This window comes from Accipiter gentilis, chromosome 18, assembly GCF_929443795.1.
Source record: "Accipiter gentilis chromosome 18, bAccGen1.1, whole genome shotgun sequence".
NCBI lineage: Eukaryota > Metazoa > Chordata > Aves > Accipitriformes > Accipitridae > Astur > Astur gentilis.
In genome coordinates, this window is record NC_064897.1 from 8228338 (window position 1) to 8253298 (window position 24961).

A 24961-nucleotide genomic window follows, 5' to 3' on the forward strand; every position below is an offset into this window, starting at 1 on the left:
TACACTTCCATAGCTCAGCAGTTCAAATGAAATCACACATAGCAGAGACAAAACTGATCTCTCTAGAACAGTACTACGCCATTCTATTCTGAAACAGAAAGCAGAGAAATAAAGAGGAGCAGCTTCAGCTTCAATTCATAAATTCCTAACGCAAGCATTGTGAAAACTTTCACAAAAGACCACTGCTGCAGCTCCAAACAGAAGGCAAGCAGGTACCCGAGTTAAACCAGCTCTACTTCATGTCCCTTCCTGGACTCCGGGGATCTTTTTCCTCACGCAGGAAGAACACGGCATCATTCTTAGAAATGCGTGGGCTACTGAAAACGGTCAAAAACTTGGGAAGGACGATGATGCTCAAACCGATTACGGCCGTTCTGGATTAGGGGTTCTTTTGGGGCACAAGGGGGAAGCAGACCAGATGCCTAAATGCGTACCTCACTAAATCAATACTAAGCAGACTGATGATGGCTAGATCTATGTCTCTGAGCTACATTTCTAGTCACAATACATTGTTTCCTTATAATCCCAAATCACAAGCACTTCTTTAGAATCATGCATAAATGTGATGTGAATGGACCCAAATATAAAAAACTATGTAAAAGGTACATAACAAACACAAATTAATTCTAGACCACCATCTTGCTCTGAGAATTGCTTTTATGGTAGGTACATAAACATGGAAACTATACTGAAATAATGTTAAAACCTTAGCTACCATTATTGTATCTATATAAACACTCACACAATTAAGAAACTAAGCATCACTAACAAAAAAATACATTTCCAGAGACTACTTAAAAGGCATCCAAACAAGTATAGAAAGAAATATACGGTATTTTAGCCCTATTCCCAAACATGGATGCTTTAGTGATATTAACTGTTAAGATGCATTTTAAATGGAGCATTGTGAAAAAAAAACTGTTAAGAAAAACACCACAAAAGCAGAATCAAAACATTCATTAAACAAAATGAAACAGTGTTGGAAAAGATGTAATTTCAAACACCTTGAAAGTCAATTTCTGCTTTTCCCACTGAGTTTATTCGAAGTTCTCTTCACACATCTGCTTTTCTAATTTGCTGCTGGGCAAAGTTAGAAGAATTTTAAATATTTTCCATAGCATAAACTCAAAGATAAAATATTCAGGCTGAGATCCATTTAAATTCACTGAAATTAAAAATGAAGTGTAGCTGTTGATCAAAGTTCTAAATTATTTGAATTATAACAAATCGAAGTCTCTCATAGCTCAAGTTAACGACTGAGTGCAAAGGAGATGGTTTTGACCTGAATGTGGCAAAAAGGTCCCCCAATTCTTATACAAGTATATGCATGTACACATGCTATATATAGCCACTGCAGTGATTAGATTATCTTTTGTCTATTAGATTTCCCAACAAAGCTCTCAAGGAATATAAATGACTCTTCATATGAAGAGAAAGCTCAGGCTCAATAACAGGATTTCTATATCCTGCCCTCGCTCACTATATGCCTTTAAAATTTATTTCTAGCAACTACACTACAAATACTTTTTCTTGTTTTTACATATAAAAAACAAAAAAAATTGGGTTTCACGATCAGTTTAAGCTGATCTGATCTAAGCCAGAGCTGACATACGTAAGGACAATCTTGTCTTTTACCACACTACCAGCAATGTGCACCCATCATCTCTCCTTGTCCAGATGTTGGTGACCAAGAGGAAGCCAATTTGGGGGAGGGAGGGGCAGTGTTAAGTTTTCGGCTTACCATAGCTTTGCAGTTGTTAGTATCAACATTGTGAAAAAACAAATAAGGCACAATGAGAGGGAGAACAACACTGCTACTTTGAGTAATAGAAACATATTAAATCAGCATAAGCCAAAAAAAAAGTGAAACTAACTTTGGAGTGAGGTTTCACAAGATAGCCTAGAGAACAAACTTACCACTGAACCCAAAGGAGGCATTCCTACTGCCCTGTTCTGACCACACAGTTCCACTGTCCTTTGCTCCATTCCTGGCACTTGTCTCACCCTCTCAGTGGGTTAGGTCAGATAGCTACATTTGCAGAGCACCATTCAGGGTTTTTTGCGCTCAGTTACTTACCTGAGACGTTTTGTGAGGCAAGACCTCAGTTAACCAGATACCATCCTGCAAGAGCAAAGGGTGGGTAAGCACAGACAAGGAGAGGTGAGGAGTAAGACTGCCTTTTGGGCAGTGAAAGTCCAATCAGTTATAACACCTAACAAACTACCACCCTCAGACACAAACACTATAAATCAGCGCTACCACTGAAAGAAACACTCTTGCTCTTTTGCTACTGCAGCTGCTGCTTCCAAATCCCTCGATGCCTCTCCACTTTACCTGCAAAAGTATTTGCACACCTACACGATGACCTGAATCCACAGGAAAGAGAAGGCAGCACAGAAGCAAAAACATGTAGGTAAGGATAACAGTGAAGGCTTTCCTCTACTTCTTTTAGTGTCAGTGTCATCTTAATGTCCTTCAGATGACTTCTGAAACAGATCAGGATTTTATAGATTATTATTTGGACTAGCAACAACAGGTTTATCAGCCACTGCTACTACCAAGCTTGTTGCAGCATGCTTAAAGTAACTTTTACTTTCTTGAAGGAATCTCAGTCCAAAACAAAAAAAACCAGGACAGTCTAACCTTAGCAAGAAAAATATAGAAAAACCCGAAAGCATTTAGTGTCTTTTATTACCTTTCAGCTATTAGCTTCTTCTCTAAAAGGAAGGAAAAAAATCTTGGCCGGAAGAAAAGAAAACGACAAATGCAAAATACAAAAAGGTAACAGGGGAAAAGCAACATTTAAGAAACTATATGAAAGGAAGCTCTCAAAAGGAATTTAAAAGAGGTTCTAAGACAGCACTTTTGCTATTTGCTTTATCAGCTTCTTGTGTTGCTCTCCCCAGTGATCAATGGTGTTAAATGCTGTGAAGTAATTCCAAATTTTAAGCTCAAAAGTTTGCTGAGAGAAAGGGTTTGCGTCATTCCTATATTAAGACTATACATTTCATAAAACAAGGAATGCCTTTTTGATGCCTGATTACAATTCCCAAGTTTGACAGTAACACAGACTGTTTACAGTAGTATCCACAATCAGGAAAAGCTTGCACATCAGTAGTAGCAAGACTGTTTCAGTGCTAACATACAAAGTCTGACTCTGTAGATCATGGGAGTGGAAATGCTGTGCCATAGCTTCAGTAACCTCACCTGCTCAAAAACAGTACAAAGAAATGCTGATGGACTGGGGGGGGGGGGGGGGGGGTTTAATGCAGTTTCTCCGAAAATGTCTAGAACATGCTGTAGGGTGTCGGTCTTCTCTAAAGAGAACAGAAACCTTTCTATGTAGGGAGACCTCATAAAACATGGATAAGACTCCAGAAAAGAGAACTGTTCAAATAAAATACACAGTTTCATGTGTATTTAACCTGGTTCAACTGCATGGTGCAGCGAAAAGCAGTCACCTCATCTCCTGTACCCCCATACTCCCAATTCTCACCTTGCATCAGACCTAGTGATCACACAACCATACAGGAAAGTCAGATCAGCTTGTTGCTCGGGGCAGGGCGGGGGGGAGCAGAAAAAGAAAACCAGTGATTATTTTTGCATTTGATAACTAGCTAACTCAGCTCACCGAGCAGTCAGGGGACAGCAGGACCATTTCTTTCAGCAACAGCCTGCCTTTATGTTAGGAAGCATTTTATTGTGTTTTTCACTTAATACTGTAGCTGCAGAGTTGTAAGACCTGAGTTTGCACTGGCATTCAAAAAAGTGGTCCTATTCTGCTCCTAGTACTCACACTCTATTTCCTCACGCTGCTCCTTCTTTTGTGCTAGCAGCAGTGTTCAAGCGGCTGTAAAGTGAATCAGATAAGGCAGTTACTCTGAACTAATACCAAACCAGCAACACTTCTTTTTTACCCCAGAGCAATTTCTAAGTTTCATTTGTCACATAGCCATAAAAAAAGTTTGAGCCAAGTGTGGAACCAGTGCGACAATTGAGATCTGTCTGTATCTACTGAGAATACGTATTGTGCAGAGCAGGATATCACTGAACAAGACTTTTCAGAAACTATAACAGAAAGCTGTGAGAATGGTCAGGAATACAGCCCTACATTTAAGGATTTTATTTATTTATTTACAGAGGACTCTGTACTACTTCCTTTAGATTGTGTTTTGTCTTTTACATTATGGTTTTTAAATAACATCATCAGTTTAAAAAGATATTCAGATAATCTGCAGTGAATGTGAATATCAAATTAATATGCTATCCTGACAACTGAACATTGTGTGAACAAAGATGTGTTGATATGTCTCTCATGTCTCGTGCCGACAAGCAGGAAAAACCCTAAACACGCACTGAAAACTGGACCATTTCAAAATGGTACCAAAACTATTTCAAAGTTAATATTTATGATAAATACTTTGTACACAATTGTAATGGTCCCAGAAACTCAATGTTTTAACAATCTGAATACGCTGAAAACACAGATTAGCACTCTTAAACAAAAAGCAAGTATCATATTAATATGTCAAAGGCAGCATGAACCAGGTCTAAGAAAAAAGCAGGGATGAGAAAGAAAGGGAAAGTTACATATCTATAAAACAGAGATGTGACTGGAATAGACCCTGCAAAACTTAGTATGTAGTAAAGAAACTTAAAAGAATCATTAACTTGAGATCTGAAATAAAAGCTATCCTCCCCACTATTTACCTCTCTCCTCCTTATCTGACCTGCTTTAGTTGACAAAAGCAGCAGGGTCCTAACTCAACCAAACACCCATCAGTTACAGAGACTCAGCAGTAGCCAGAAGTAAGATAAGAGAAAAGTAAACACACAGCAAACATAACAAGAAGAACATGCTCTGTCATCAAAAGAAGATACTCCTATACTCATCTTCCTACTTCTTGCACTTAGGGCCAGCTTTGGTACTCACATGCTTATACCACTGGCCACTTCAACCAACCTGAATGTCAGAAAATTGACAGGTGGAAACAGGTTAGGTTTTTTAGCAAACTTAATTAGCCTGTGATTAGCAGATGAGTGGAAGTGCCTGCACAAGGAAGAAATGATGGCATCACTGGGAACAGGGGTGACAGAGGGAGACAAAGGCTCCCCATTTTTGAAGCCAGGAGCTTTAAATTTAGCAAGGCTTTATGATGAAACCTTTACCTAAAACCACCGCTCAGCACAGACCACACTTCAAAAGCAAAAACAATATCTGTTTATAATCCAGACATGATCTTTTAGTTTCTGTGTGACTGTACGTGAGACCTCTTGTATCTCTTCAGGATTTTTGCATAATGGCTCGCACTAGGAGATCTCAAAACACTCCTGGGTCAAATAAGCATGCTCTACAGTATTTTAAAAGTCTAAATCATCCTCAATTGACAGAACACCCATTCGTGACAGACAGCTGTCCTTGTGTATCATCTATCCAGAGCCCACCAACAGAGAGCCTTAGAAATAACAAGTTCTGGAATCCCCCCACCCTCAAATGCAGAAAGTCATAGGTGTTGAACTATCCCATCCTAAAATGCAAGTCTTAGATGTTACAGAACAAGACAAGAGACTAAACATATATAAACTAACATTACTGCAAAGTGACTCCCCTCTTAGCAGTCAGTCACTCTCTCCCATGGTTTAAATGTCCAATTTCTGTTCATTTTAAATAGCAGGTGAAGAAAAAAATTGAGGACACACCTGGAAAAAAGAAGTTGATAATTGGAAAGGTCTTTCCAAAAGCAGAAAGAAACCAGAGAAAGAATTCAAACAACCCAGAATAGCAGAGGGTTCTCCTCCCATCTGAGATGAATCTAAAATTTTCCCTGCAATGCCAAAAATCTACTAAATACTTTTAAAATGCATAACTTATGTACCTCATCTCTCTCTGCTACCAAACAATACCTTCTTTCATCTCAGTAATTCATACTTCTATTACTGAAGCAAACTGCTGAATGGAGAAGCATCCCAGGTGAGTTTTCAATTTGTAACAGACATGTATCCTTCATTATCTCTCATAACAGAAAAGACATCTAGAAGCACTTCTATATTGTCAGACACTTCTAATAAATAATATCCAACTACCTGTCCTTTCCAAGTGTTCCTAAACATGTTTAACTGAGCCTGAATTCTGGGGAATGGAAGGACCCCCTCAGCTTACTCTTTTGACCTGTCATTGCAGTCTAAGGACTTTCTAGTCAAAATTGCATTAAATTTATGAATTGGAGGCACTTATTTTGGAGAAAAATGTGTCCGTCTTAAAGGAAGGAATTTAACTGTGATGTTTCAGGAAAATTCTGGGTTAAAACTGACTCTAAAGCTTGCAGAGATAACATCAATTCCCATCTCCAGGGAGGTTCTGTATCTCTCTCTTTTTTCTTTTTTTTTTTTTTGGTGTGTGTGTGTCAGATTAAAACTTTATTTACTCAGATACACACTATAGAGCAGTTTCAGGTCTCTTCACAAGTACAGCATTTTCCTACTCAATAAATAGATCAATAAATATATAAATAAAATAATTGTTCTAGACCGAAAGCTATAACCCAAAATTTCTTAGTTTTGACAGACATTAATGTAAAACCATACACAAAGCAAAACTAGAGAAGGAAGAATTCCCTTTATCCCACACCCCTGTAAGCTCTCTCCCTGGACTTGTTTCCTCTTCCGAGCTTTAGAGGGTGAAAACTACACTGCAGTAGCCGCACATGTGCTCCATGCCCTTACTGTAATGAAAATACAAGTACAACACCACAGTATTATTTCTCACCTGTTCTGGATGCAGAAGCTTCCACCTAGTGCCAAAAAGATGTTAACTTATTAAGACATTTGCTTAGTATGTTCCCTAATTAAGACACGCCACACAATCTGTAAGTATCTTAAAAGAAAATGCTCCTCAGAATTACACAAGGATACAGTCCTTCCAACAAGACCAGTCAAATGAAAAAAATCATGCAGTGGTAGTATTGTACTCACAGACAGCAGACTAAAGCAAGCAGAAGGGACATCCCCCCACTGTCAGCTTGTTTTGACCTTTGAAGGCAACACATTGAAGGGATTAGCTATCTTACCACTAATCTCTAAATTGTAAATGTAGCCCTGAGTTTACCACTCCCTACAAATTGGTAACTATCTTTATATGCATTTGCTCTGCAGTGCAAGCTCTAAAACTGTCTTTGTCTTGTCTTTTCTGAAACAAGCATCTGCCCAATTTACAAAGAAACAAAAAGCACTAAGGGGCTACTGATCTTGCCACAAACAAATCAACGGCAGAGTTGGGAAACTGAAGCCTTTTTACCAGCATCAGGTATGACAAGTCTCCTTCATTCATCTCACTCTTCCACAGATTCCTCTAAGACTCTCCTTTAAACATTTGCAGATTACATTTTTCTTCAAGCTCTTCCACTTTACAGCAACACAATCACAGAAATCTCATTACCAAATCCCACTCTTGATCCCTTCTCAGTAACAGAATTGTAATTTATATTCAATATTCAATCCTAGACTCTGCCTCTAAGAATTTAAAAAGATTAAAAATTCTAGAGGAAAAGGTTTAACTGCATGCTATGCACCTTGGAAGACCCAAGCAAGAAAGGGGAAGAAACGAGCACCTCTTTAGAAATCCCCGTGTTGGACAAAACACTCACGTAAGGTTGTGGTTCAAAGACAACTGAAGTCACTCTGTTGCTGCAACAGTCCTACTCTCCAGTACCATGCAACCCTACAGTGGCATGTAGTAACACCCACTCCTTATCACTCATACTAGTGCTCATCAGACCCACCAGTAAGCAGGTAAGCTTCCTACACCAGCAGAAAGCTATTCTGTTCTTTTGTGCAATTCGTTTTCTGCCAGTATCGCAAGCTGAACCAGCTCACTCTAGGATCTGATCAATCCAGGTGTCAACTGCAACAGAGAAGGCTGGATTACAGCAATGACACCAGTGATCTCAACAGCTTAAATTGTCAAGATAGTGCCATTTTGAGACTGTAGAATCATCTATAGTGAGGTGGGGTGTTCTTCTTCCTGCATTTACAACTCTACGGTCACTATGCTAGCCCAGCTTCCACCTTTGTAAAAACAAGCCTGTCAGACTGATTTCTGTTTCTCCAACTCTTGCCCTCCTGTCCTATGCAGATAATACATTCTCCAGTGGCTCCCACTCCATCAGGTAAGAAAAATTTGCAGCAAAATTGCTATAAAAACCCAGCTGCCAGCCTTGTTCAAGCACGACAAACAATTACAAGCATTAAGACATGCAGTTTACACGTACAGCATCCCTTCTGCCTGCAGCCACAGACCTTATTCACCTCAAAGCATCCACAAAGGGCATGCACTTTCAGAATCCTGCCTCACCTTTAGTCCCAAGCATGTAAGGAGGAGTGCACAAAGAACCATTTCAGTCTTAGGCCAGAATGATCCTGGGAAGATTGACAGAAAAACAAAAGGAAGCAGGATATGAACATGCACATCTCAAAAACTTCCAATCATTATTAAGTCACTTTTCTCTACCTTTCTACCTACACTTGCACCATGACTCCAGCCCATAATCTCTCCTCATTGGCAGCTGGACAGTTCGTGTGCTTGGAGTACTCTGGTGAATGGATAAAGGCTCTTTCAGAAGGACAAGTTGTGAAAGTGAGGAGCATTTGTGCTCCACAGAAAGGAGAGGATCACATACATGTAGCTTTGCTTTGGAGCGCACAGAGTTAGTCAAGAGACTAGCAACAGATACAACTTGCAAACACAGCTGTGACCATATATCTGGATTTCTTCCCCTCCTCCGTGAGGGTGGTCAAACCTTGTGGCAGATTGCCCTGAGAGGTTATGGAGGCTTCATCCCTGGAGATATTCAAAACCCAACTGGATATGCCTCAAGCAATCTGATCTAACTTCAGAGCTGGCTCTAGCTTTGAAGTTGGCCACTTTGAGCAAAAGGTTGGTCCACATGACTCTTAAAGGTCCCTTCCAATCTTAATTATTCCATGATTCTCTATGGCATTCTCCTGCAGTGTGTCTGGCCTCTTATGTGGCTGCAACAGTAGGATGCATGCTCCAGAATGCACTATTTCACAGCTCAAACTGGATTTGTGGGTTCACTGGGAAATGTACTTTCTTTCTTTTGCACCATCATCATCTAACAAGTTTTTACAGTCATTAAAAAAATAAAATTTTTCATGCTGAAAGTGGAAAGTGCACCTATAGGTTTGACAGCTGGGGGGGGAACCACACCCTGATTCCTTGACCACTGTGAAACTTGGAAAGAGATTTAAAAAGAAATTCAGTATATCGTAAAGGCAAACCCTGTCTGGAAAGCAAAGTAACGGGGGGAAAGGGGGGAGCAGGGGGAGCTTTTATTGTTAATCTATAAATAAACAACTGAAAACAGGTCTTGCTCACCACCATTCTGTCCTCCTGGCGGAAGCAGTCATCCAACAATATAGTCCTTCATAGAAAGATGCAGACACAGAAGTTATCAGGGGCACAAAGGGTAGTCCCCTTTAGGTCCCGAGTTGAGTTTGAATCTAGTTTTGTGGAACGAGTAAGAACTACTGTAAACATTTAAAGAATTTTTAAGGTCCAACTGCCAAAACTCTGTCTCACTGAGAATAAGCAGAGATGGATTGCAACCTAGGCAAAGGAGAGCTAAACCTTTCATTTTAGTCTACAGGATATTCACAAATATCATCTGAGTCAGGGAAACAGGGACACATCGTAAGACTAGCAGGAGAACCTGATATGGCCTTTTTTGTTACTAATAAAAACCTTCTTCAGTGAGAAGGAAAAGGCATGATACAGGAATGAAAGCCACCCCTCAACAACACAAAGAGGTGAGATTTGGATGGCTCTGCTTTCTAAAACAGTGAGCTAAGATACATGTGGTTGGTGCAGGAGATCCTGGAACTCCTAAAAAATAATTTCAAGATCGTAACCACTGACTGCTTCTACCATAGCAGGCTCAGTCAGGTTCACTAGTGCTCCCTTCCTGCTTCATATCAAGAAAAAAAACTCAACTCAAAGCACAGCATCCTGCCTGGCCACAGAACTAGGAACATAGCTCACCCTGTGGGTCTGTTCCTCGTCCAGGAACAAAAAGTCCAGTACTTTGTGTTGGTATCCAAAAGTAATACATTATTTTATATATATACACACATATATACATGAAGATGTTCTTAATCATAAAAAACAGTCTGCAAGGCACCTCATAAAATATGAAATACAAACACTGAAAACAGTGCTGTCAAAAGAACTGAAACAAAAAGAATTCCAGGAATGGAATAAACCATTTTCCAAAACAGTTGAGAAGTACAGTAACAATGGGGACATGCCAATTTACGTATCCATGAAACAATTATAAGGGAGAACAAGGCACGAGTGCAACCTATCCAGGTATTTAGACAAGTAAAATAATTCCTCAGTCTCACTGACAAGATACATCTGTACATATCTTGACTGTAAATGCATCCACGGACTACTACTCAAAGACAGAGTATTGGGTTACCCAAGTAATTGGTTATCATTGCATCAGTCCTGTTTTTCCCTACATCCACGTATTCCAAAGCCTGGCTAGTAAACAGTGTTGATGCATCCAGCACAGTCCCTGTGTGACTGCACATACATTATTTATAAAGAATGTGTGTATACAATATTACATTAAAAAGCTACATTAAGAGAAAACTATTGAAGCCACAAAGTCAAGCACATAAAGGTTAGAAAAAGCCACAACTAAGGATATGTCTGTAGCATTGATCTGCTACCCCACCCACATATTGTCTTCAATTACATGAACAAACATTATTTTTCCCCACAGCATTTATCTAATGTGCAAAGGAGGTACAGCACTCACTTAACAAGCAGATACTCAGCACTGTATTTTCTTTTATATTGTTCAGTGTGTAGTCCATGGATTGGTATACTGAAATCCTTGCTTGAAACACACCATTATTAATTTCTTCTTCAGTTTTATTTAACGTGCTTATCACAGTAGCATCTAAGTGCTTCACGATCTTAATTTATTTTCTCAACACCACAGGAAACCAGTGAGCATTCTACTGACTTCCCATATGGTGAAGGAAAACCCAGTGGTAAGTGTTAAAGAAGGAATTCTAGATGCCACGTTTGGGAGACCATGATTTCTCAGTTCTGATGCTGCTCTGATTGATTTTATTTGTGGGTGCAAGTATTCAGCACTTTCACAAAGCTGATCCTAGTATCCAAAGTCTGGACACTCAGAAAATGCAAAAACTTGCAATTAAAGGCAATTTCTGAACAGTCCTATTTAAATCACCAGACCAACACTTTTCTTCCAGCAATGTTCTGCTTCAATTGTCACAAATTGCTGTAACCACAAAGCAGGCATCCTACAAATTGTCCTCTCCTTCACTATGCTACAAGTTACGTTTCCAGAGAACACCCTGTACTTTAAGGAGGCTGATGAAAGAGTAGCACGCGATCAAGTAATTTAAAATGTAGTATCTGAAAACAAATACACCACAATGGAGTCAAAAATGCAAAATTTGTTTTTGCCAATTTCTAATTTTGGGGTATTTGCTGTTGCTGCTCACACTAGTATTTCATCTTTACATTTACAGATAATCAAAAGCAAACTTCATCACTTGGCATCTAAGTAACGCATGCATGACACTGGTGGAATAGCACATAAGGGTTAGAACAGTTTCATCTACCATACAGACCTTTGACACTTGCGCTGACAGCTAAGTGTCAGCAGCCTCTATGCAGACCAGCACTTAAGGTGAATGAGCTCCACTGTCAGCAAATATTTGTGTAACCAACTGGCAGAGGAATGTCTCTCTGTAGGAGAGAAAAGCTCCGGACAGTTTGATTTCACTTCAGGCATTAGAAGTCAGCAACTACTGCTTGCAGCTTGCTTTGCCCCAATTTCTCACTCCCTACTCACCCCCCATAGGATTCATCCCCCTAGATGCAACACCTGTGCTTCCACTTCCTTTCTGTCCCACCTTCATTCTATTCTCCTTATTTTTCCAGTTAACTTCCAAACTACAAATTTCTCCTACTGTCAAATAGCTCCTTTGCCTGCAATTTTGAATACCACCCTAACCCCTCAGTTTCCTGCCTTGTCTCTAAATGCATTTTCCATCTGGGGCTCCTTGTTCAGTTTGCACCTCTTCCCAAGGAAGCTGCAGCACACAACTATCCTGGTTTCAGCTGGAATAGTAAATTTTCTTCCTAGTAGCTAGCTGGTACAGTGTGTTTTGGATTTAGTGTGACAATAATGTTGATAACGCACTGATGTTTTAGTTGTTGCTAAGTAGCGCTTATCCTAAGTTAAGGATTTTTCACTTTCCCATGCTCTGCCAGCAAGCAGGTGTTGAAGAAGCTGGGGGGGAGGGGGCGGAGCATGGCCAGGACAGCTGACTCGAACTAGCCAAAGGGATATTCCATACCATAGAACTTCACGCTCAGTATATAAACTCGGGGGAGTTGACGAGGATGGGCAGATTGCTGCTCCAGCATCAGTCAGCGGGTGGTGAGCAACTGCATTGTGCATCACTTGTCTTTTCTGGGATTCTTTCTCCCCCCCTTTTTTTTTTTTTGTTATATTACTTTTCATTACTATTTTATTTTACTTTAGTCATTATATCATTCTTATCTCAACACACAGGTTTTACTTTTTTCAATTGTCCTCCCCATCCCACTGGGAGAGGGGAGAAGTGAGCGACCAGCTACACAATGCTTAGTTGCTGCCTGGGGTTAATCCAGAACAACAACCCATGTTCCCACTGGTTTCCAGCTCCAATTTCTTTCTTGAGGAAAGCAATTTCTTACGTAGCAGGAGATTCACTGCCATCACTTCCTGTTACCGTTTCTTGCTCCAGCACGTTTGCAAAGCACGCTGCCTTTACACCAGATTTTTCCCCACTGACATCACAGTTCCCAATCCCAAAACAATTTCACTCTTCTTGTCCCCGCTACATTTGAATTGAGTGATTTACTCCATTCAGGCCTTTGTGTCAGTGAGAGGAGATATAACCAACATGAAAGAAAATCTCCATTTTAAAATTGTGTGCTCAGACCAAACCATAGCCCATCCCACAGAAAACAAGGCCACAACACCAGAAGTCCTTTTTTTGCATAATACAGGGGTATGTTTCAAATGTTTTAGCTGTGAAGCTTAAACAAGCCTCTAAGATGCTTAACAGACTATTTTTTGAAAGGGTAATAATTAGGGACAAATTTATGTCTACCTTCACAGGTATAACAAGTGAATTCCAAGCTAGTTCTTCCAAAAACATCCTTACAAATTTAGGGGAAAATAGAAAACCATATTACTTTTTCCTTGAAGTGCCCTCCCTCCACTGAATCATTTGGCAGAAAATTTACAAAACTCCCGCAAAAAGACGTATAATGGAAAGTTTTGGCCCATTGTAATGTTAAAATGGGTGATATGAGAGCCATCCGCAAAAATCAAAAAACACCTCAAACGATGTTTCATCAGATACAGTATGTCACTTAAGAACAGAATCAGTATTAAAACCCAAGATTTCCTCACTCAAACTAAGCAAAGTACCAGTTTTGTACCAGCATCACCTGCCTGGCCAACAGATGAAACCATGTTTTTGTTTTGTTTCAGACATTAAGAGAGAAAGAAAGCAATATGCTCTTCTTACTGGAAAGCAGGGAAGAAAGCATTACAGATTAGATCATCTCATCCATTTACCATCTTGAGTGTCTGAAATTATACTTTTAAATAAATCCTGACTTTCACAGGAAGTAAACATAATGTCAGTACATCAGCAATTTCAGCAGTTAGGTCACCCATTCAGATGTCAAAGCATAAACTGAGCAAATTGAGTTAGAAACACTGGTCTTCGTACACAGAAGCAAGCAGCTAGCAGTCTAGTCGCAGGCATAAATCAAGTCTTCTACTTACTGCGCTGCCTTAGACAAATCTCTTAACTTTCCTATATATTGTTCCTGCATTGGTAAACACAGCAAACCGTTGCACTCGTACTACAAGAATATTACTGAGGATTTAATCTGTGTTTTCAAAAAGCCCTAAAATTTTCAGATTAATATTATTTGGGGGCTACTAAGTAAAACAGTTATACAACTGAAAAAATCTGTGATCTCAATCTCCAAAAACTATCCACTACTGATAGGTCAGACTCTTCTATACTAAAGCAACATATACATTTATGCTCCATCATGATATATGGTACTGTCACTTCATAAAATACTGTTTGAACAAATGGTCCCAATATAGCAAAAACAAACTAACAAAAACACTAAAGGCCATGATTCCCTTGAGTACCAAATTTAATTCATTCTAATCTATTTAAGTAATGTTTCTACCAAAAATTAAATCCTCAGATGATTCTCAATTGGGTGGTCTAAGCAGCTTCAACAGCTAATTGAAAAATGAAGTCAGTAATTTTATTGGGGGTGGGGGAAAGCAAGGGAATCAATTCATTAATTCAAGACCTTCACAGTACTATTTAGAGCATAAAAAGAAACTTGGAAGAAGCAGCTTGACTTTTCACACTAGGTTCAGAAAGGGATTTTGGCACTTTTCACAGAAAGCATTTGGTGGTGGTGGAGATATTCTTTTTACCTCATCATTCACAGACAGTTACTTGGATATGGAATCCAAATATTGACACAGTCATTAGCCTACATGGTCTTCTTAAATTGGTCTCTCTCTGTTCCTATCAATCTGTTTTGTGTTACATAAAGCAAGTATCTACCAGGTCAAAGATGAAAATATTACACTTCTAAGGTCAGGGCATGAACCTGGGAAGAAATACACTCGTATTCCATTACTTCCTCCACCTAAGGCAGAAGTCGTAAGAGAATTCTCTTACAGGCAAATGCTCCAAACTCCAGATTCTATACGCTGCCAGGTGTTCTCTCCATGTGATGGATCAATAAACTCCTGAGACAGCTCAATGGAGACAGGCAGGGGTGATGTGCTTGTGAAGCTCTGGGAAGAATGTGGGAAGTGACTGACCACACCTGTGGCAAAGCAAGCTGACCTCATACTATGACAAAGGGGACCGGAAGGTGGCTTTTAAGATAAAGTCTTAGAACAGTTAGGGGGATTGGCTGACTCTCAATTGAGTGTATCAACTGGCTGTGTAAATGTTTGTCCAGGAAAGCAGCAAGAGCGGGAATGTCCTGAGAAACTAGACCAGCACGGGGGGGGGGGGGGGGGGGGGGGGGGGGGGCGTATACAGGGCTCAGCCCAGCCTAGAGTATAAAAACAAGTACCCAAAAGGGCTTTGAGGAGAGCAATGGACTTGAGCTGGCTTAAACCCCCTTATGCCTTCCCAGTGACTGGGGATGCCCAGCGTCGTGATGGTGAGCGTATCAGAGAGACCTGTAATGAGAATCACATTTGTTATGATCCAACAGCTCTGTCTATGCTACTTTACTTCTATTCCTAAACTACCTCTCAAACAATAAATAGTTTTATATTCAAACAACTAAAGGGAACACTTAAACTACTTTTTACAAACCATTTCCTCTTCTGTCCTTGCAAACACTTAGAAGGAAATCCACCACCACACACCTCCCCCAAGTTCCACAGCACTGTACCACCACCACAAGACAAGAGGCTCGATAACTAGAGGACACTTTCAAATCAAGTTCTTAGAACTCAATGGACATATTTATTGATCTTCTGACTGCTACATTTCCCTACCAGATCTAATGCTTCTTTAGACAGAAATTGCCAAGAAACAGGATTTGATAGCATGGATTCTGAGCATATTGTTTCAGTGATGTTACATTACAACTATTACTGTAAACAAAATCATCTACCCTATTTACCATGTCAGTGCAGCCCACACCCCACTTCTCACCTAAAAAAAACCCAAGAGAGAACAAATACTGGCATATTTAGTCTTTTTTACCTCACCCTTTGCCAAAATGGATCAAATCACTACTCTTGTCTCTTCCGATATGTTCTTCCACTATGCTAGTAATGGGCATGTTCAATTCTCCAATATTTCTACCTACATCATGCAACATCATGTGTCTGAAACAGAGAACTTTCTTCATGTTAAGTACACAGTACAATTATTCCATTGGATTATTTTTTTACTTTAGCTTAGAAAGGAGCACATTCCTCTCCCCTCTCTTTCATGAAAATATATTCCCAGGGTCTGGAAGCCAAATTCTTCACTAGTACAACTTCACTAAAAGAAAAAAAAAAAAAAAAAAACCACCACACAAAAACCACACACACAGAAGCATGCCCTCTCAGTAAAAGTAATAAATAAATAAATAAATCTACATTTTACTTGCAGATGTGTCGAGATGAGTAACAAGCACAGCAACAGTCCGCAGTTCAATACTTGCACTGTATGGAAGTACAGAGCAAGAAAACCTTTCTGTATGATAGGAAAAGCCTTCTATTAGTTAAAGCAGTTAAGCAGTTAATTAGTGTAATTCTAGCAGGGTTTCTCTGACAATAGGAGCAGAACACCTTTGTTCTCAGGTATTCTTCTTATGCTGTCAAAGCACATAAATCACATTCTGCTTACCAAAGCTTGCTTAAACTTTTGACAATTACAAAGGCATTTTAAAACTCCGTATCACACTTTTAGTCCTAAAATGGACTGGACCTTTAACAGATATAGAAATCATGTAAGCTCTTCCATTCAAAGAACAATCATTAAAAGGACACCATCACAGATTTTTGTGACATTGTAAATGTTAATTATTTACAATACATGGAAACAAAAAATGAGTGATAGTTTCATTAGTAACACTTTTTTTTTTGTTCTCCTTTTCATGCAGCAAAGGGCAGATATAAAAGAAAAGTGTAATTCTTGAAAACTGTATTTCACCACATTTTATAGACAAAGTTTATAAGGATAAGAAAATAAAGGGACTTGTCCACAGCCACTGGCACTCCTAGAAGTCCGTATCAGTTAAAACACAGGTCTGCACACTGGAAGACCCATCTCAACAATGAACAAAGTTCAGTAGTACCAGTCTCTCTCTTATTCACAGTCACTGAGAATCAATCAGCTAGCTGCCCATGATCAGAAATGGATAACAACACTTGGAGAAAAGCTGGAGAAAACCTAAGCTACTGTCATTGCTTAAAGAACAGGTAATAGAGTACCTCTCTGATCACAAATCTAGTAAAGCAAGCATAGTTGTCAGTTTCATACAAAAAGTTTTTCACATCAATACTTGTGGTATCTCTCTCACACCCCGACACACACACTTTGCCCTCCTGATTTAAGTGCTGCAGCACACTACTGCAGTCATGTTGTTACCTGCCTCAGAGGACTGATACAGCGTTAAAAAACACCCTCCACCAAGGAGAAGCTGATTTGGTTTAAAACTACACCAAGCATGCAGACCTGGTTCACCATGCAACTGCTCAGACAATTGTACCAGCACAACTTGCTTAGGTGACACAGCACTGGAACAAGGATTGTTGGAAAAGTGACCCAGAAACCCCCAGCCAGTTAAAGACTGTCTTGTAAAATGTTAGGCTAATTTTCATTTCTTGACTGTGATGTATGGAAACACCTCTTTCATCTTGTTTTTGTCCTTTTTACATTGTTTTTCCCCCAGATGGCCATTCCTGAGAATTCTTGCAACAATTAAAAACCTGGCAACACTTTCTGGCATTTTCAGATATGATGACATGCACGTATGTTCAAGATGATGTGCCCTACAACTCTGATTTTCCTGGCTGACTTTCTAGAACACGTGCTAATGAAAAACTTCAGTCCTTAACATAGCCCTCTGAAATGACCATAATAAAATATTTCCATGAATAAACATTCCTACCTCTCCACCTTGCAAAGGTAGCTTTGGACTTAGCCCATATCTACCACTGAAAACATACTGACATTTCCTGTAGAAACAAAACGATTTTGACAAGATCAAAGTCATTGTTAGCCTTTGGTTTTTAGCATCAGCTTGAGATAAGTAAGAATAGAAATCCCTGATAGCAAGGAAGAAAACTGCAAGGACACCCAGGGTCACATGGTATCAATCCTTTCTTCCCATATGCATCACAAGAAAGTTGTGTTTGGCATCATGGTTCTGAAGCAAAACAATTCTTCCTAAACATGTGGTAGCTGTTGAAATGCACCATTATTAAAATATCTTTCTATGATGATAAAGCAAATGTTTGAATTGCTGTTTTTTCTACTAGAGATACGTTTGTCTGAAGTATCTCATGTTGGGGTGGCCACATAGTCAGCCACCTCTAAACACAGCCACCATTCCAGAACCCCCTTCTATATAGTCCATAACTGCCTACTAGTAATGCTTATGGCTTAATGAGGTTTAACATCAATCAGACTGACAGCTGATTGGTTTCCACAGTGAAAGAACATCAGAAACAGTTTCAAGTGGTTCTGAGCCCAGCACTTTCAACAACACAAAATACACTTCATGTCTAACCACCTTCCAGTCCTTTGCATACAACGCGGTTTCTCCTCCAGCTCTCGCTATTGAGTTACAAACCAATTTCCCAACTCTGCAGAGGAAGCAATGGCTGCTCTGGCTGTTATTAGTAGCAGGAAACAGGCCAACTCCGCAGTGCTCAACAAGGCACCTTGCCAAGGCCACTTGCCTCTGCTCCATCACTCCCAGAGCCATTGCTGCACACCGCAGGAAAAGCTCTTACAGTAAGGTGCACTGCTGGACTAACAAGTGCCGGGGAACTGCTGAAACAGTCAGCAGGAAGAGGAGGTGATTATGTTCCCTATTGTGCAACAGAAGACAGTCTTTAGGTGACTTAAAGATGATTCAAAAATATTAAGAGTTTTGGTATTCTGATATAGCAACCATTTTGTAGATGTAAAAGCCCTCTTATCATGGATCTAGCTGATAAGAGTGCTTTTTTTACCATTACACTAAAAACACAGGAATCTGTTATCCAGCCTTACCTTTCTTCCCTGGCTTTCTACACTTTACAGAAATCTTTCAACAATCCCAATTCCTCCATGTTTTCTTCTAAGCTATCTAACCCAGCGTGAGGGGGAAAAAATATCAAAAGATCACAACTATTTGTTACTAGTTCAGACCAAATTTGAAATGAAGGACAGATCATGTGAAACAAAATCAGATTTTGCGAGATTAAAGACTTAAAATAGTGACTAATTATTGCAAATTTCAGTCCCACACAGGAAACCCAGATGGCTAAACCAGCACACCAGGAACACCAAGTTAAAAGATCTATCTTCTAAATACTTCCTCTGCAGAAAAAATGAAGAGATCAGTTCCCAGATGTCATCCATCTGACTTAAGCCAGCTTACTATGCACGAAGTATTACTGTTTAATAACAGATGACTATTATGTCCTTTTTACTCCTCACCTAGGCTGGTCACTTGCTTTTACATTCCCAAAGAAAAAGCCAAGAAAGTCTTAGAAGTTCACACTTTTGTTTTATGTGTTAGGACCCTCCAATTCCACTCACTCCGGCATCTTTAATAGGTGAAAGTTCATCAAAGTATCCTTCCTTGAAACTATTTTCCTTCACAGGACAGTATCAGAAAACATGGAGATTCCAAAAACCTACAATAAAGGAACTGGTAAGTTGCTGGCTCAGTACCTCCAACTTCTGCTATTCTGGTAGAAAAGAATTTTAATAAAGATATTCTTGTATAAAATTTTAATAAAGGAAAGATCCAAATTTCCCTAGCACATTCTTCACCAACAAACAGTTCTTGAACTGTGTTTCCCTACAGGTAAGGTGTGTAGTCTGTGGGGAAGGTTACTGCTAAGTCCTAGACACAGGTGAGAAGAAAAAGAGTGCTCTATTCAGAAAAAAAGACACAACCAATTAATTATATTTTGTCTCTTGTCCACTACACCTCATAGCATGCTTATGCCTTACAGGCTTCCTCTACCTCCAGCCCCATGCCACCACGCACACGCCTGCTCACAAACTTCATTTGTCTAGTTTCAAATTCCCCAAGCCTGTTCTATCCTTGCACTAGCAAACTTAGACAAATAGTTTAAAATTACACGTTTTAACAGGACTCGCTGTTAAGACTTCAGATGCGTGTCTGAAAATGTCATGCAGAGTTCTGTTATATTACCTGCTATATATTTCAAATGAATATAGAAATTGCCAAACTAGATTAGGCAGCTAGCCATTTAATTTTGTAATCCAGAGCTTTTCTTACAGCAGTAAATACCAGATGCTTCAAAGAAATACACAAAAAATCCTGAAGCTGACACTATCAAGCACCCCAACCATAAGAAAATTCCTCCATTTTAAAATATGCCTTGCAGCTACAACTAAACACAAATATGAGCCATTCCCTAGAAGAGCAACCCCATTCTCCCCTGCCCTCATGTACTAGAGCTAGCAACTGTATGACCACAAAATGGGTTGATGTAGCAAGCTATTCCAAAAGAAAATTGTTAATTATTTGGGCAGAGTTAAGTGTTCCATTGGATTAGCCAACTCAACTCACACAAATGCCAGATCCTGCAAACGAGCAGAGAATTTGGTCAACTTTTTTTTTTTTTTTAATTAGATTAGCTTAGCTACAACATGAAAGCAAGCCAAGAGACACACGACATGCGTATACAAGGCAAGCAGCAACAGCAAGGCTGGAAAGAGGCAAGAGAAACATGGCTGCGGCGTTCTGCAGTCAGCATACTAGACTGGTTTAGCTTCAAGAATTTAGCTCTTAAGAAATTTAGCCTACAGCCACACCATAGCTTGAGCCAGTTTAAATCAGAACAGCTGCAATATCACCCTTCACTTTTTTCCATACATGCATTCCTGTTCATTCCTGTGCACCAATGCTGTGCATGTCTGATTCAGTAACCATTTCAGCAAGTTCAGCCCACCAAAGAAGCGGAAAAATTTTCATTGTTTTATGCAGCTGGACTTTTCCACTTACTTTAACTCAGCTTTTGCCTTGGAGATCTACAGAGCACTACTGCCAGTGTGCAAAGCAAACAGGAATGCATGGCTCAGGTAAGAAGGCACTTACTTAAACAAGACAGAAACCATAGTTATTTTTAAGAACTACTTGTTGAACTTCAACTATTTCCAAAACAGTTTAAGCATAAGTCAGTTTAAGAGTTTCCTTCTAAACTTAAAGGAAGAACTTTAATTCCACATCTCTTAACTTGCATTTACTATCATTTTTGGACTGACACTGTGTTGAGGCACCTAACATGGATCTTGAGTGGCATGCAGCTTCATCATGTGGCCAGTAACACTGGGGCTGTGGGGGGTGCTTGGGATGCTGGGTCATTCCCAGTTTCAGCTGTGGGAGAAAAGGAACCAGCACAACTGCTGAGGCTCCACTGTTGGCTTGCCTGGGAACCCAGCCACGCTTCCCATCTAGCCCCGCAGTACAGCGGAGTAATGCCCCAAGGAGTCACCACTGCTGTGTCCACTGACTGAAACAACCCTACCTCTCCCTCTGACCACATCAGGTACACAACAAATCTTATCATTCTCTGACATACACAGATTTTGTAAGAGTCTCAGCATCACAGAAGTTTTCCACATGCATCTTTGGCTCTGGCCAATTTTCAATTTTGGTATGTATCCCATTGCTCTGCTCAATTTTCCTAAGTTTAGAAGTGCCTTTTCCACTCTGTGAGGTAAATCATTTCAATCATTTTTAATGTCCTATGCCAAATTTTCAGTCTCTGAAGTCTTCAGCCATGTTCCCGACAGTCAGCAAGTCCACAAAGAAGTATCACTGATTATATCATCTATAGAAATACCACATTTTTAAAGTTTTAAATAGCATCCCATAATTGCCAACTTGATTTTGTAAAGTTCACATTCTTTTAACAATTTAATTAAGAAATTGCCTAGGTTTAAAGGACAAAAAAAAAAAAAAAAAAAAAAAAGGCGTGAGTATGTGAAAACCTAACTATTACTTCCTCCCATACCATGTCAGTTTGAGTCCTGTATTGCTAAGCTTTCAACACAATTAACAGGAGAACTGGAAGCAAAAGCAGGTTATTATCCACTGAAGATACATTCTTTTCATCAACTCCTCTATGTTGTACAAAATTTTACTCAACCCAGACCCCTCACACAACAATAGATAACAGAAAGGGTACGGAACGCATTACCTCCTGGATTTTGTTCCAGGACACCTTTTCCTAGGCCAACTGAGGACTTTAACAAAGAAAATGAAACACAAAACTTTTGCTTGTGTCCTCCACCAGAAATCTGTATCAAAACATGTAGGCAAGGACTAGGAAAAAGAAAACTGGAAAATTAAGAGGGAAGATTTTTCATCTCTCTCCAAGAGAAAGAATTGTTTGATATAAGACAACTCCCCCATGCCCCACCCCACCCCAGCCCCCCCCTAAAAAAAAATTTTAGAAAAATCACAATTAGCCAGTCCAGATTATTTATAAGGAAATTCCTATCTGCATCTTTATCTCACTCCTTTTCAAAAGGTCTGTTATTTATATTTATTATGTTTATATTTATTATGAACACCCTGTATGAAAATAACTTTTTTGCATTCTCCTTCTAGTTATTTCCTTAATTTTTCTCATTCTTGTACTACACATTCCTCAGTAGTAGTTTTCCAACTTGCATGCTTTATCTCCTCGCAATAGATGCAGCATTAGGAGACATTACACGGAAGACAGCAGAAAGGCCCACAATTCATGCTTGCTGTATTTAACTCCCAAAAAACAGGTAGAAGATAGGGAAGAAGAAAACAGCACCAAGATATAAAAACAATACTGAAATGCTAATGGACCAATTATACATCTTGGAGGCTGCAGTGCAGCTACAGTCCAGGATGGCTGCCTTCACATAACATGCTGTCCAAAGGACAGCATGCTCAGAGCAATAAGATGTTCAGACTTTGACAAAAAGTTGCCTTGATTTGAAGACCTACAGAATTTCAAATCTCAGATAAAAACCATAGAGAACTCAGAATAAAAGACAAAACATGTAAATAAAAGTTTAGTAATACCACAATCAAAAATCCTGTTTTCCTATGCATTTGTTTTACACTTGATTGATTCATGCTGCAGTAAGGTTCAAATTCTGACCACTGTTCTTCCCCAGAGTCAGTTTTAAGATTTCCCTCCTAGATAGATTCTCCAGTAATGAACAAGGTATAAGATCACATGGCAGGCTCTTCTACAGGGCTGAGGGTACTTTTATATTTTCTTCCCACACAGAATTATTCTAATGCACCTTTCAGAAATGTAATTCTTCCCTGGATCTCCAGTGATTTTCTTTTTTTTTTGACTGATATATGGGGAGGAGAAATGGAAGAGGTAAAGGTACAAAACAACACTGCAGTCTCCTTCCTTTAGGAAATCCAAATTAAAAAATTGGAAAAAAAAATCATAATATTAAGTGTTACACACCTTGACAGTATTAATATTCTTTCTATAACATGAGCTTACTATCTACAGAATCGTCGTACTTAACTTCTCTAACACACCTTAACATCTTGCTTTTCCTTTTTAATCGCCATAGGAAAAAAAAAGCTAACAGGAAAACAGAACAGAAATCTTACAATTTAGTTTAAAACACCGTAATTTGCAGTAATAGTTCAAATTATTCTGAGGCACATACTTTGTTTTTCAGCCCCATTCTTTTTTGGCATATACGTAACTACATGTCCGTACAGCAGTGTGCTTTAGTTATGCCACATTATTACCTCTAGCTCCGTGACAATATGTACTGTCCATTGAAAATTCCTTTTAGTTTATTTCAAATGTGTTTGCTATCTTGGAACACAGAAGAAAAAAGTCCCCCTTAAACTCTTAAATGTGAACCATAAACTTCAAGTACCTATGCAAAAATGAAACTCTGTAATTTGCTCTTTGTTCAGAGGTCCTATAGTCCTTATCCCGGAATCAACAAACTAAAGCAACCTTCCTCTCTGTTCTGCAGAGGGAAGGCAAAAATAGTTCTAATGCAAATTAGCAAAGTTAACAATTATATTTGATTATCACAATAGATGCTAAAGAACATGATATCATGTACATTGATATGAATTGGATGATGTATGGCAGTCTGGCACACATGGAATTCATTATTAAAGAGTACAGATGCTCCGTTTTGCAATCGTTTTCCAAGTACCCTTTCAGCACATTCCCAGCTTTAGCTCATTCTCACCAAGATTTCCATCCTCAATGGTCAGCACCACTTCATCCATCACCAAAGCCCGGAAATCTAGCTCCTCTTCACAGCACTTGGCCTTCAGCGCTCTCAGGATCTCCTGCTGAGGGTAATCTTCTCTGATGCGACGGTCTGTTAAGAACCACAGCCTGGGAGCAACTGAACTGCACATCTTGGACTTGTCTTGCAGCCTTCAAGGTTTCCTTTCAATGGAACTTCTAGATGGTGGAGAAGATGAGACTCGGTTAGAGTACATACGCTCCTATCTTCACATTCCCCACTGTACCAAGTCCTACTCCCTCTGCACAAGTCAGTCCTTTTCAATGGAGTGCAACTTCCAACCTTCAAGCGGGAAAATAATGTCTACACCCAATCTGCAACAGACGCAACAACAACAGAAACAAATCCACTTACATTCAATGGAATGTAAATGCTAAAAACCAGGTCTTGGTCTTCATCTTAATTCATCCACAAGAAGTACACACTTGACATAACTACTGATAGTGGTAGTAGCATCCCCCTTTTCTTGACAGTACTAAGAAGCATGCCAAGGAAACGTTTTGAATGGCCATCTCTGAAGGCCATAATTTCAACTTCACAACTGGGATAATTCCCTACAATTGAAAATAACTCAGCCCCTCTCCTAGGTACAGCTAAAACACCAGTGACAGACTTGATGTATCCCTTTCCACCATATATGGAAGACAACAGTGTGCCAAATTCTTTACATTAAAAAAGCAGTCCAGAAGAAAGGAAGAAATCCACTAGAACAGAATTTCCCACTTAGTATTTCAAGATTGATTTGCTCTTACAAATACTTCACATCTACTGTAAAATATATTTAGTATTACCCAGAACATATTAATG

At 39.4% G+C, this 24961-nt stretch overlaps 1 protein-coding gene across 1 annotated transcript in view; it reads right to left on the reverse strand.

Annotated features, from left to right (window-relative positions):
* RIMKLB (ribosomal modification protein rimK like family member B) overlaps positions 1-24961 on the reverse strand; it is a 48588-nt gene that overhangs the window by 16183 nt on the left and 7444 nt on the right. The window contains exon 3 of the mRNA XM_049822033.1: positions 24092-24312. Coding sequence (XP_049677990.1) covers positions 24092-24266 — 175 coding nt within the window. The 5' untranslated portion in view covers positions 24267-24312. The remainder of the gene's footprint in view (positions 1-24091; positions 24313-24961) is intronic.